Source organism: Chroicocephalus ridibundus, chromosome 6, assembly GCF_963924245.1.
Source record: "Chroicocephalus ridibundus chromosome 6, bChrRid1.1, whole genome shotgun sequence".
NCBI classification, from domain to species: domain Eukaryota; kingdom Metazoa; phylum Chordata; class Aves; order Charadriiformes; family Laridae; genus Chroicocephalus; species Chroicocephalus ridibundus.
The window spans coordinates 14,556,225-14,569,894 of record NC_086289.1 but is presented as its reverse complement, the minus strand read 5'-3'; the positions used below and the strand labels follow the sequence as shown (position 1 = coordinate 14,569,894).

General features: G+C 54.9%; 1 protein-coding gene across 1 annotated transcript; it reads left to right on the top strand.

The window, feature by feature from the left end:
• Positions 1-540: 540 nt before the first annotated feature.
• INA (internexin neuronal intermediate filament protein alpha) lies at positions 541-7,190 on the top strand. The gene is made up of 3 exons (XM_063339107.1): positions 541-1,452; positions 5,016-5,140; positions 5,735-7,190. Exons 1-3 carry the CDS (start codon positions 541-543, stop codon positions 6,006-6,008), a joined length of 1,311 nt encoding a protein of 436 aa, XP_063195177.1. The 3' UTR covers positions 6,009-7,190.
• The last annotated feature ends 6,480 nt before the right edge of the window (positions 7,191-13,670 follow it).

Genomic DNA, 13,670 nt, shown 5'->3' with positions numbered 1-13,670 from the left:
TGTGTGTCTGCCTGACTCCGTCTCTCCACTTGGCCCATTTCTGTCTGCTCCCTTCTGTGTTTCTGCCTCTCCTTGCCTGTGCATCTGCGTGTGCATCTGCGTGTGTCTCTGTATGTCTGCTTGTCCCTTTGTCTGTCTGGCTCTGAGCACGTGTGCGTGCGTCTTACTGTGAACGTGCCTGTCCCTTTCCGCGAGTGCCTGCGCCTCCGTCTGTCTCGTTGTGCGTGTGTGACCTTGTCCGTCTGTCCGTGTATGTTTGTGAGCTGTGTCCGTGTGTCCGTCCATCCTTATCCGTCTGTCCCGCCCCGTGTCCCGCCCGCCGCCACAGCCCTTCAGCACTGCGGCGCACGGACAGCTCCCGCCGCCTCCTACCGCCGCGGCCCCGGGGACGCTCCGCGCACCGCGCATCTCCCGCGCACCGCACCGCGCACCGCACCGTGCACCGCACCGCGTCCCCTCCCCGCCGCAGCGCCCCGCCCCGCGCCCCTCCCTGCGGTACATAAGCGCCGCCGCCGCCACCGCCGCTCCCGCTCCGCCGCCATGAGCTACAGCGCGGAGCCGGCGGCGCTGGCCGCCTCCTACCGCCACCTCTTCGCCGAGACCCCGCGGCGCTCCGAGGGGGCGGCGGGGCGTTGGGCGCGCCCGGGCGCGGAGCCGGGGCCGGGGCGGGCCAGCGAGAAGGAGCAGCTGCAGGGCCTCAACGAGCGCTTCGCCGGCTACATCGAGCGGGTGCGGGCGCTGGAGGAGCGGAACCGGGGGCTGGCGGCGGAGCTGGCGGCGCTGCGGCAGCGCTCGGCCGAGCCGCGCCGACTGGGCCAGCTGCTGGGCGGGGAGCTGCGGGCCCTGCGCGCCCGCCTGGAAGAGGCGCACGGAGAACGGGCGCAGGCGGCGCTGGAGCGGGCGCGCCTGGCCGAGGAGACGCAGCGTCTGCGGGCGCGCTGCGAGGAGGAGGCGCGGGGCCGGGCCGAGGCGGAGCAGGCGCTGCGGTCCCGGCAGCAAGCGGCCGAGGGGGCCGCCCGCGCCCGGGCCGACCTGGAGCGGCGGGCGGCGGCGCTGCGGGAGGAGCTGGCGGCGCTGCGCAGCGCCCACGCCGAACAGCTGGCGCAGCTGGGGGCCGCGCTCCGCGCCGCCGCTCCCCCGGCCCCGGCCCCCGCGGGGCGCCCCGACCTGGCGGCGGCGTTGCGGGAGCTCCGCGCCCAGTACGAGGCGCTGGCGGCCCGCAACCTGCAGGCGGCCGAGGACTGGTACCGCGCCCGCTGCGCCCGCCTCCACGAACGGGCGGCCCGCAGCCAGGAGGCCGTCCGCGCAAGCCGCCGGGAGGCCGGCGAGTGCCGCCGGCAGCTGCAGGCCCGGCTGGCGGAGATGGAGAGCCTGCGCGGCGCCCATCAGTCCCTGGAGAGGCAGCTGCAGGAGCTGGAGGAGCGGCACAGCGCCGAGGCCGCCGGCCTGCAGGTGAGCCGGGCGGCGCCGGGACCGGTAACCGTCCCTTCCCCGCGGAGGGTCGCCGGCACCGAGCATCCTCCTCCCGTGCAATCTGCCCCGGCGCTCGGCACCTCCATCCCAGCAGCCTTCCCCCGCACAGTGTGTAGCACCGGGCGTCTTCACCCCACGCAGCCCCCCCGGCGGCTCCCCGCCGTACCGCACCGGCACCTCCGACCCGGCACACCCCGCCCCCGGTCCTGTGCAGCGCTGAGCGTCTCCACTGCATGAAAAACCCTGCAGCGCAGCTCCATCCTCTGCAGCAGCCCCCCCTCCCGCAGTACCACGCAGCGCTGGACACCGCGGTGCCCCCCCCGCACCGTGCAGCACCCACATCCCGAGCTGTGCTGCACTGCATGCAACACCCCCCACCCTCCAGGCACCAGCACTATGCAGCACCAACCCCTCTGCCTTGTGCAGTGCCCACCCACGCAGGGGCAGTGCCCCCGCAGCACTGCGCAGTGCTGGGCATCCCTGCGGCCTTCCTCCCACCCTGCCACCAGGCCTCTCCGCCCTGCACAACAGATCCCGCCTCACCAGGGAGTTGCCTGTTGCCTTCACACTCCATCCATAGGGCAGGTTTTGGGGGGACAAGCAGGGTCAGGATACTCCCTCCAACACCCCCTCCTTTCCACAGGGGACATCCCTGCACCTGGCAGAGCTGTTTGGGGCATCGCCCCATCCCATCCCTCAAGAATGAGCTCCAAAATTGCCCACACATTCCCCATCACCCATCGTTGCGGGTAATTCCTCGAAACTGTCTGCCCAGGCTTGGCGCCTAGCCCCATGGCCTGGCTCTTGGCACCTCCACCGCAGAAACTGGAGCTGTGCAAACGTTAAGGCTGAATTTGCAGCCAGATTCCAGCATCTTCTCTGTCTGTGGAAAGACTCACGTGGGGCAGTCATTGAGCACTCCATATCTTTTATTCCATTACCACAATATTACCACATTTTCTTGCTACAGGGAAACATTCATGAATTATGACAAAAGGAGAACTGAGATTGTTCTATTACATGGCTATTAAATGATCTGTCATTTCTCAATCAAGCCGTTTCCTTCTAAATGCTGAAACAACTGCCTTACTTCATACCTGAAGGACGTTGTTATTTCACACCCAAGTAATGCCTAGTCATTTTCAAGGCCAAATTTTGCCAGGCTCTTTAGAATTTGTGACTGTAGCTCTAAGCTGTTTGTAACCTCCCTGAATAGTTGAGGTCTTCTTTGACAAATATTATGGAAATAGGCAATATACAATATTTTCTGTAGTGGGTGAAAGGATTACACACAGTAATCTTCTTAAATAGTTGTGATGCCATGTGAAGAGGGATTGCGGGAACAATCTTTCAATTGGGGGAAAAAAAATGCAAGTAGATTAAACGGCACCATAATTGAAATTGCTTTAGCTACAGCACAGCAGCTTTTTACTGCGTGACGCTCAGGATCTGCTTTAAGCGTGGTGATACTTAGGCATCTTTTGAACAGTGTGCCTGTGTAGCAGCTAAATAATTTCCGTGGCTGCAACCAGTGGAAAAGGATGGAAGTCTGTCTTAAAAGAGAACATTCCTATTGTTTGAGCTTTTAAAACGTTCCTATAGACTGCTAAAGCAGGGACATGTCTTTTTATAGGCTATCCAGTCAAATCTGAACCAGTATGTGAGAGCTTTCTGTCAGGGGACAAGTTTGCAATGGTGTGGGGAGGGGGTTTTATTCAATCAGGTGGTAGAGCTGGGGTGTAGAAGAGAGGAACAGTCCAAGGTAACAAGGATAACCCATTTTTAAAGAGCGTTTTTTTTCATGCAGGCTGCAGGCAAAAGGAAGGGGGCTGAAGGCTTGGAGGGTCTGAATGGCAAGAGTGGGGCTGTCCCAGGATTAGGTCACCCCAAGTCCCTCCCTCCTGTCATGGCTCAGTGCAGCAGCAGTAGTCTGGCTGCATCGGAGCAGGGATTTTCATCTGCACTGCAGTGGCATCCATGGGTGTCCTGGGGCTTTTCAGTTGGTGCCCCAGTGGTCTCCCTGCACCCCTTCCCATTGCCCAGTCCCACCTCAGAGGCACAGCTCCATGCAGCTGTTTTGCTGTGGGAGATGGTCAGGGCAGCATGGGTCAAGGCAGAGACCCCAAGGATGGCCCATAAATGTCCCATGGGGTGGGATATGTCCAGCTAACTTGACTGTGAGATGCCCCATGCCGCATGCGGGATGAGCTGGCACTGCTTCTCCGAGGGTCTCTGCTCAGGCTGGGCCCATTGTGTCAGATTCACCGCAGCTCCCTGCTCCTTGGGCAGCTCCGCGACTCGTGGCTGCCTCTGCACTACGCATATGGGGGAGGTGATGCAGGACACAAAGGAGGGGACGGGATGGGGATGGTGCATTGGGACAAAGCTCATTTGCTGGAACGGAGAATCCGGAAGCACTGGCAAAGGCCTGGCTGCAGGAGTGGGTACGGGAAAGCAGGCGTTGACAATGGCCATTGCAGGGCTTTGCAGGCAGGGCTGCACTGTCACGTAAATGCAAACTGCTTACTCATTCCTGCTCCAAATCACGCTCCTCTGGTGGCACAGCGGGGTGGCTGGCAGCGGGAAACCAGCTGATTGGGAAGATCCCTATAGGAGCGGGTTTCACGGCTTTCAGGCTGCTGCTTGGATACCTGGATGCATGTGGGAGAAAACCGGGCTGCAAAAAAAATAGAAAAAAGATTAGTTCCCTTTGTAGAAAAAAGATTAGTTCCCTTTGTTAGCAAGGAGATCTGGCCTCAGACTCCTCCACATCGCTGTCAGAACTGGATGTAGCGGCCATGGCAGGGTGAAGCTGATGGGAAGGATGCTAGAAGGGTGTCGTCACCCAGCTGAGCACCCCGGCTGTCACCGCACAGCGCCCTGACTCTGTAACCCCCCCAAATCCCTGTGTTCAGAGCCCCACAGTCTGGGGCTCTGAGGCATCTTCCGGGGAAGGTGTCAGCCTTCCTGGAGCCACTTCCTCCCTCGTGCCCTGGCAGCACCAATGCTCCTTCCACCACCCCGGACCCACGTCCCAACTCTTCTGAAGCCCCCCAGGTGCAGACTGCAGCCCTTCTCCAGGCACCCGCTCCAGCCCTGTGCTGCTGCAGTGCTGGGTGCTCTCCCTTGTCCCGGTGAGCCACAGCCCCTGGTTTGATGATGTTTAAGCCCAAAACTTCCTGTGCCCCCCCGCAACTCTTCCCTTCCCTCTGCAGCAGCCTGCCTTGTCCCCCATGGGACCGGGGGCTCCCCACCGTGCGCTATTTGCCCCCCCACAGACTCCACTGCAGACAGAAAACTATATAAATCCATCAATGGTTAAAGCCTCCCTCCTCCACACACTCGCACTCCATGCCCGGTGCTCTGCCAGCTTCTCCATCCCTGTTAGCGTGAGATTTCACAATCCCAGGCTCCTGGTGGGAAGTGTCATTATGAACCAACTGCCCGTTGCAGCTTCCCTGGCTCCGTAATGGGCAGAGCAGAAGACCCACAGGAGAGGTCCCTGCTCCGAAATGTGGCACTGAGCACCTTTGCCTTTGCAGGACACCATCGGGCAGCTGGAGGATGACCTGCGAAACACCAAAAATGAGATGGCTCGACACTTGAGGGAGTACCAAGACCTGCTTAATGTCAAGATGGCGCTTGATATTGAGATAGCTGCCTACAGGTAAGGCTGCCCTGACCCTGCTCTGCCTGGCCACCTCCCAAGCCCAATCCCCTGAGCCCAGCAGGCTGGGATATTTTTCAAGGGCTTGGAAAATATCTGGGTAAACATGACGGTGTTGCTCCTCTCCCCTGCCTGTGCCTGCCATGCTCCTGCCTGGGGAGCAGCCACAGCTCCATGTCATGCCTCGATCTAGCAGCCGTGATCTGTGTCCCCAGCCACCCCAGCAGCAGTGCCTTTTAATGGGGGACAGTTAGAGTTGGAAACTTGTCTCTCTTGCAAAGTCAAGGCAGATGCAAAAGGAGTCCCCTCTCTGGTTCGAGGCTTTATTTTCCTGGAATTTCTGGAGGGAGAGGAGGGAGCTGGTCTCATGTATCCCATCCCATACTGCAAATGCTTCAAAAAGGATTGACTAAGGCATATGATTTTTGAAGCAGTTTCATGGTGCGGCGTGACCTGAGCCTGTGTCCACTGCAGGCTGGGGGATGGCCTGGAGCGCTCGGGCTTGCTCGCGGATCACAGCATGCCCTCAGGCTTTGCAGATGTCTCACGTGAGTTGTCCCCAGACTAACCTCTTCCCTTGTGATGTGCTTGCAGGAAGCTGCTGGAGGGAGAGGAGACTCTCTTCAACACAGGAAGCGTCAGCCTTTCAGCTCCCAATCCCCTCCCCAACCCCACTTACTCCTTCCAGCCAAGAGGCTTTAGTTCCTCTACTCTGTCCTTCAGGGAGGAGGAGCAAGGAGAGGTTATTACAGTGACCTCTAAAATATCAACCAGCCGGGCTGAGGTGATTGAGGGGACCATAACCTCTGCCAAGAAAAGAGGGAGATTGAACCTGCATGAAGGAATCCTTGGGAATGCAAAAATGTAACCGTCAGGACCCCGTCCATTTTGCATTTGAGGGGGAACAGTCTCCACTCGGCCTTTAAATTGCTCCTCTGGGCACGAAGCCACGCCGGGCTCGCGGGAAGCCCCCCCTTAGAAACACATAACCCCCCAGGGACACCGACCTGGGGACGGCTTCCTCGCGGGTCCGGCCGTGCAGAGGCCGAGCTTGGCACATTGCTCCCTTTTAAATGGGGCGAGGCGCGGGCGGGTAGATAGGTGCATGTTGGTCGTTGTCGTCGTCGTGGTGGCACAGTGGGCTCGTAGCACCCACCACCCCTCCCTCCCTCGGCAGGCGAGGGCGGGCTGGCTGGGACTGCTGCTCAGCCGGCTTTGCTGGGGAGGGGGGAGGAGGGAGGAGGGAAACAATTCAGCTATAACTAGTTTCAAGGATACAGACTTTCATCTACTACCCAAATCCACATATAGCTAAACTCTTGCCCGTTTCTCAAGATGTAGCCATCCACTTTTACTCCCAGAAGCACAGAAATAGCCATACTGGACTGTAATCACACCTGACGTCTGGTCTATGAACCACTTAGGTTTTAAATTACAAGGAATGTTCTTTTTTTTTTTTTTCTGTCCTGACAACTCTTGCCTGGTTTCAGCAGCAGCGTTAGCCCAGGCAGGCGTGGGGGGGTTTGCTAGCAGCAAGCGCAGGGCAGGGAACCGCTGCATCAGAGCTGAAGGCACCACCACGCCGTGGGGCACAGAACCTTGTCTGGTGTCACTGGCTCCAAAGTGATGGGGTCTGCAGGGCCCCTTGTTTGGCTGCACATTCGTCACATGAAAAAAACCCCACGCTCACATTTGCATTGTGTCCCAGCCAGCGCTGGGAAGCCACAGGACTCCCGAACACCAGCCTGCAAAGCATCCTCGTCTCCGCTCTAACTGTTCCAACACGTGCCAAATTTGATATAGGATTAACAACCATAGGTTTCCTTCAATGCCTTAAAATTGCCAGCAATCGCTTCTGCAAGAGCCGGAGACTCTGTGTGTGCGTGTGTTGCGTGTCAGGGCCCTGGCAAGGGTGTCATCACGAGACCTCACTGCCCTCGCGGTGGTGCCAGAGTAGTTCCTGGAACCAGCAAATCGTTTGCTCGCACTCTTTCCTCTTCTATTGTAAGGCACAAGTTAATAATTAAAAAGAAAGAAATAAGTTATGTGGATCAAACCAAGCTGTTGTGTCGTCTTTTCTGCTGCTTCGTCCCAGGAACACACCTCGGTGTCTGCCCCAGAGCTGGTTCGGTCCCTGGCAGCCCCTCCGGTCCCCTGCAAAGAGCTCGGTGTTGGGGTGCGGCTGCCAAACTCTGCGGCTGGGGCTGCGAGGCAAAGCTGGTCCCACTGACAGCGCCAGGGCACATCTGGGGCTCACCCCCAGCTCCCTGTCGCTGTGACTCAGCTTTGTAGAAGAGTTCATGGCTGCCTGGCCGAGGGAACGTGGTCTCCCATGGCTGAAGCCACACTCATTTGCCCAGAAACTGGACTCTGAGGCTTTGATTTGCATCACACCCCTGACAGTTCCGTCCCAAGCTGCCTGCCATTTCTTCTCCGCCCTGCCTGCATGCTCAGGGGTTAAAAACAGCCTCTTTGTTTGCCTTCACAAGTGAAGACAAAGCAATTTACACCATAGCAGGTGAAGAAGTGAGGGTGCACTCACCTCCCAGATAAACCCAGCAAAGGTGCCCACAGAGCCAGCGTGACCCACACTGGCTTATATTTGGAAGATGCCCACGCTCTGCCCGAGATGTGCCTGTAGAGGGGCACATCATCACCACCTGGATGAGGGGACTTTTGAAGTTTTATGGCACTTTCGAGCCCAGAAATTCAAAAATCCTGAGTCCTACATTTCACACGGGATGGCAGCAGGACACAGAAAGAGCAGGGGCAGGCTTCCCGCCGGGTGACCCTGCCCACAGCACGCTCTTCTATTGCCTTCCCCTTCCTGCCCGTCTCATGGCAATCTGCCCCAGAGCCCCAGGGACACGGTGTGACAGCCACAGGCTTCTCCACTAGCGCTGCAGGCCAGGAGCAGCACGGCCACCTCCCTTGACCCTGCCGCACCAATAGCCTTGGGGACAATGCCCTGGCGAGGCTGCTCACCATGGGGTGACACAGCCCTGGGGAGGGCAAAGCAAGGGGCACCTTTCAGTGGCAGGGGAGGGGGCTCAGGGCACGGCTGGGGCAGCGCATCCCACCAGCAGCCCCCAGTGAAACAGCGCAGAGCAACTCGGGGTGCCCAGGTAGAGTGTTGGGGGTTGGAGGCAGCACCTGCAGGGTTAAATCCAGGGCAGCGGCACATAAAGCAAGGAGCATCCAACCTCCAAACATCTCTCGGCTCAGCTGTCAGATAGGAAATGCAAACACACAGCATTTCTCCCAAACCATGGGGGGAATAAGAGGCAGATGTGACTGTGCAGCTAATGTAATATATTCTGAACGTCAAACACCCTCCAGCGCCGCTTTGTTTCTGTCCCTTGAGTACGAGCAGCCTGACCTGTCCTTTATCCCCAGCACAAGTCTCTGTCAGGATTCCTGCTTCCTCAGCTGGCTGGATGCTCGCAACGAAGCTGGGATTGTACTTTGGCGATACCAATGAGGAGGGGCTGCAGTGGTGGAGGAGGGTAGAGGAGCTGGGAGGAGGACGAGGCGCTGTTATGGAGAACGGCTGCTTTGCAAGGGCCGGCTCCAGACGTTTCCTGCATTTCTGGAGCTCTGCAGCATTTTGGTGCTGTCTCATGATGTCAGGCTCCAGAGATGGTAGAGGGGCAGCAGGCGGGGAAAGGACCTGGGCGTTTAGGATGCACCAAAAAGGACCAGGCTGGATTTTAGATTACCTTATGGTTTTGACAACCCCTCTGCTGGGCTCTGTCCCTGTGATCTTATAGGATCTGAGGTGTCAAGCTTTAATTACCCTGATAGCAGCAAGCGATTGACCAACGCCACAAATGCTCTCCCAGGACTGAGGGTGAGCGAGAGCCCTTACAGGAGGGGGACACTCCGCTTTCCTGAAGGACAGACGGACCAGAGCTGCTGTGCAGCAAGGGAGGAGCTCCCAAGGGGGGGCAGGGCTGCCCCCACCTCTGCAGCAGCCTCCCAGCTACCGGTGTCCAGCCATGGGACCCCGGCATCCCAGTGCAGATGCAGCCCCTGGGGACAGCTTGCTCCAGGCATTTCCCTGGCCTCAGCCGATTTGGACTGCAGGATCAGAGAAGGGACTGCTTAAAGCCCAACCAAGGCACACTGAGCCCCATCTGCCCAACTCCTGCAGGCCCCAGGTGGCTGCCGCCATTGGGTGCGAAGGCTGAGCTCCCCATTGAACACCTGGTGACGTGTGGCCCCTTCTTACCCTAAGGGAGGCCCATGCCCACACTCTCCTCATCTTTAGAAGAACGATAACAGCAGAGAGGGACAGGCCTGGCTCAGCATGTTACCGACAGTGACCTCTGGCTATCTCCATCCAGACCTCCTTTTCTATTGCTAACTTCTTCAGGGTGACTCCTTTCACCTGCCTGCTTACACGCACCAAAGCCTTCTACAGTGGAGCACTAAGCTGGAACAGGGCAATAAATCCTCCTTTGTGGTCCCATCTTTCTTACCAGGTTAAACACCGAGGCTGCCAGAGGAAAGAAGTGAGTCACACTGCAGATGCTTAAAAGATTTATAACTGCAGAACCTCGACCTCTCAGATGAAAGGCAGCTGAGGGCACAGATTGCACCAACAGCTCGGGAAGAAGCAGAGCACGGCCATTTCTCCACGATGCTGCGTTGCCTTCATCTTTATGCTGGGGGGAACTCCAGCCTCCATGGAAGGGTACAAACTGCCATCACAGGGCTGGATGGTTGGCTTTTTTTCCTGGATGGATGTGCTGGCCCATGCACCATGCAGCTGCACTTTGGGGCTCAGCTCATTTTGTTGTCATGAAGGTGAGATGGGACAGTCTGTGCAGCCTGGGATGTCGGCTGGGGCAGGCCAAGGTCACACTCTTGCTGCTCCAGTGATGCAAGAGCCTTCTTCACAACCTGACCCTGGAACCAAGGGTCCTACAGCTCTGCTGGAGGTTCCTGCAACAACTGCCTACGCTGAGATATTCAGCTCCTTGAAAACAGATGCTGGAATTCATTAAAGAGTAAGCCAAAGAAAAAGCAGCCAAAGAAAAAACCCCAACATCTTCCTTTGGCAGGACTGCAACCAACCTCCTTCTCCAGACTGAGGAAGAACCCTATCATTCAGCAAGAAGGAATCAATAGGCAATTCAGAGCAAAGTCTCTTCCAGCACCTTTGGCTGCATCCATCCAGCGCTCTCCTTGCCAGTTCTTGGCACAGAGACCTCCCCCTGAAAGAGAAGAGCTTCTTCCCCAGTGAGTGACCCACGCAGAGCCCTAACACCAGCAGCCGAACAGATGCATCTGAATGATCAAGTGTCAGTAGGGTCTGACACATTAAAGCAAAGTTTATATCAAAATAGCATAAGCAGTGTGAGCTCATTCATGCAAGTCTTCGCAGGCATATGGGAGTAAGGATCACTTGGCAAAAGCAGCGTAACACGCAAACAGGGCACTGCTTGGGGTGGGGCGAGAGAATGCTCATAGATCCTGTTCTGTTCCAGCAGATTCCAGCTGAACCAGAAGGGCTGCAGAGCTGGGGTCTGCAATTATGGGGACGAGGGGATGCACTCCTACAGCTTGTGCAGGGGTCTTCATCCAAAGCCCAGCTAAACCACAGAGGAACCTGCAACTCTGCAACAAACTATTCTATCCTTGTTAAAGTGGGATGTACCACAAAGACACTCTGCTGCCTGGAAACTGACCGCTCTGTTGGAGCTTGGCTGTGTCCACCATAACACGAAGAAGGAGCAGTGTTCACGCTGAACACAGACATACCTGCTTAGGTGGAAGGGAAATACACGGAAAATTTCAGAGCGCAATTCCAGAGCCCCAGGCACACATCTACTTGCTGCTCACAGATGGGAGCAAAGCTCTTGTGGTGCTCTGAACTTCAGTTCTGAAACAACAGAGGCACCAGAGTCCGTTCCTATTGCAGCAGGGCCAGCTCAGCTCCTCTGCCTTTGAACAGAGAGGTGGCTGCCTGCATCCCGCAGAGGGCCGGAGACATGAGCTCCTGGCTCCCCCATGCCCAGAGCAGCCTTGTAAATGCCCTGACACACACACAGCCGTTCTCCGAGACGGCGCGCATGCACAGACCCGAGTGCGGCCTGTAAGAACAAGCTGTTCGGAAGATGTGATTCGGAAAAGCCGAGGTCAGACTGAAAAACGCAGTTTGCACTGAGACTTAGAACATCATTATGTTTTAGCAAGTTTTCAATGGAAATGCAAAAAACCCCAAAACACCCCAAGCCCCAGACACAAGGCACCTGACTAGCAAATTCCTAGTCCAGCAAAGAGGCCTGAGAGCTGTATGAATAAGAATGCCTGGCAATGCTTGAAGCAAGCCGAAATGTTTCAGCATGCCAAAATACTCAGGCTAGATTCTTAAGGAAGCAAGGATTATAGGATCCATACTGTGACTGAATGTCCCCTTTACCCCCTGAACTCTTCCCCAGTCATTTTTTTATGCTCATCAGCTTAACTTTGGCCACATTTGAGAGAGCTGAAAGTCTCAAAGATACCAATCTCCCCCAAGTTTCACGTAAGCAGGTGCATAGGTGAAATACACTCGTTGATTGAAAAGTTGAGCTTCTCTTACTAGACACCAGAAAACCCATTCATTCAGAGGGCAGAGGTTATGATGCCTCAACACCAAGGCAAGCTTCACTGTGGGCTCATTTGCAACCAAAAGACAAAGCTGTAAAAGCAAAAGAAAAGCCAAAGAAAAGCCAAAAAACACCCCAGAATGAAACAAGCTTTTTTTCTTTTAAAAAAAAAAAGAAAACCAAACTGTTCACCAACTAGTTTCTTAAAACGAGCTGAATCGTTTGGATTGGACTTCTACATAGATCACTACATCAATCCACTTGCAACTGGAACAACCTGCAGCACAACAAATTCAGCCAGGATGTTTATCACTTGGCAAAATTCTAAACAAGTAAAGTCTTCGAAAGAAACACAGGTTCCTTTGGTAACAGATGCTGTTACCGGTGCTGTTATACCTCCATTCATGAAGGGGATCTCAATAGCAGTCTGTTAATTGCCTGCCCTCACGTACCCAGCAGTAGCATGTTTACACACACAGCACTTGACAGAAATTATTGCTCTAGGTGGACAGAGCTGAGGAGTGAAGAACTCAGCTCAAGGTCATGCGGCAAGTCAAGGACAGAGCTGGAAAGAGAATACAGACACCCCTGCGTTCAGCTTACCTGCTCCCACAGAGGAAGACCACCACTACGCCTGTTCTGTACGTTGGGACACACAAATAATCTGCCATTTTATTGCCACCAATAGGTGAAATGTTTTCCCACGTCCCATGAGGAAGAAAAAGGTTCTTGTGAAGGGTGCTGGGCTTCTCACCTGATGAGTTCTTACCTTTCAAGTCCCAGGTATACGCAACAAAAGACACTGGTCCGTCACTTAACACAACCACTTCTGTCACGACAAGCTCCACAAAAGGATGCTGCAAGCAGTGTGCTTGAGCACATCACGGTACCTTGGAACGACTGGCCGCCTCCCCCCACCACACAAAAAGGGCTCCAAAGCAGCTCTCCCAGGAACACCCTTTGCCAAGCCCCCATCACCCACTTTACTACTGTTAATGTCTCCCTTGGAAGAAAACCGACATTTTAAGATTTCATTTCCAAATAGACTATTTTACCATGCAATTAGCAAATACAAGCTCTCTTTTCCACCTTGGGGAATATTTCTTTTGCAGATCACTGCTGCTTTGCTGTTATACCAGATCAAAACCCAGTAAAGATGGGAAAACAGCTCCAGTAAGAATTGTACAACTGCAGGGCAGCCAAACAATACTGCATTTCACCTCAATGGGATTACCATTTATCTCTCAAAAACAATAAAATTTGATCTGTTCAGTGATTAAACCTGTATTTATGGCAACTTTCTGAAACCTCAGCAAATGTAAATATGCCTTGGCTCTTTCAGAAAGGGTCTCTTAAAGGTAACAGGAGTAAAATTCAACCTTGCTTCTTCTCTTTGTGCTGAACTAATTAGGGATACAGAAAAAAACGATGTAGAAGAAACAAAAAGCAAAAGTGATGAGAATGTGCCATTTGCAACATTCCATCTATTAGCAAGTACCTACAACAGCAGAACAAGTGTATTTTAAAGTACCTAAACATTCAGGCTGGCACTTGGTTCACTCTATTGAGCATGCAGCATATTAGAGAATTCACATGGACAACTTGACCATCTGCCTTTAAAAGAAAGGGATGTAACACATAAAAACTCCTACATCTCCGTTAACAGGCTCGCTCTCAACTGCTGGAGAGAACTCCCCTCCACACCCCCCATTTGTATGGAGCACAAAATTCAAAATAACGATACTCCACCCTGAAGAAAAGTAAAAACAGAAATGCCAGGGATGTAATTTTAATTTGTTAGTCACTGTTAACAGGCATTAACATAAATCATTGCACATAAATGCCTGAAGATTTCCTGAAAAGGAATTCAACACAGACTAGTGTTAGACAAGCTTGAACAATTTTTCAGTAAACCTCATTGATTGTTTCACATC

What these genes read in the sequence shown, in the direction of transcription:
- INA (XM_063339107.1), top strand. Translation starts at nt 541, where the DNA reads ATGAGCTACAGCGCGGAGCCGGCGGCGCTGGCCGCCTCCTACCGCCAC. An exon ending in CCGAGGCCGCCGGCCTGCAG is followed by an intron (nt 1,453 to 5,015) that starts GTGAGCCGGGCG and finishes TTGCCTTTGCAG; the next exon opens with GACACCATCGGGCAGCTGGA. An exon ending in ATTGAGATAGCTGCCTACAG is followed by an intron (nt 5,141 to 5,734) that starts GTAAGGCTGCCC and finishes ATGTGCTTGCAG; the next exon opens with GAAGCTGCTGGAGGGAGAGG.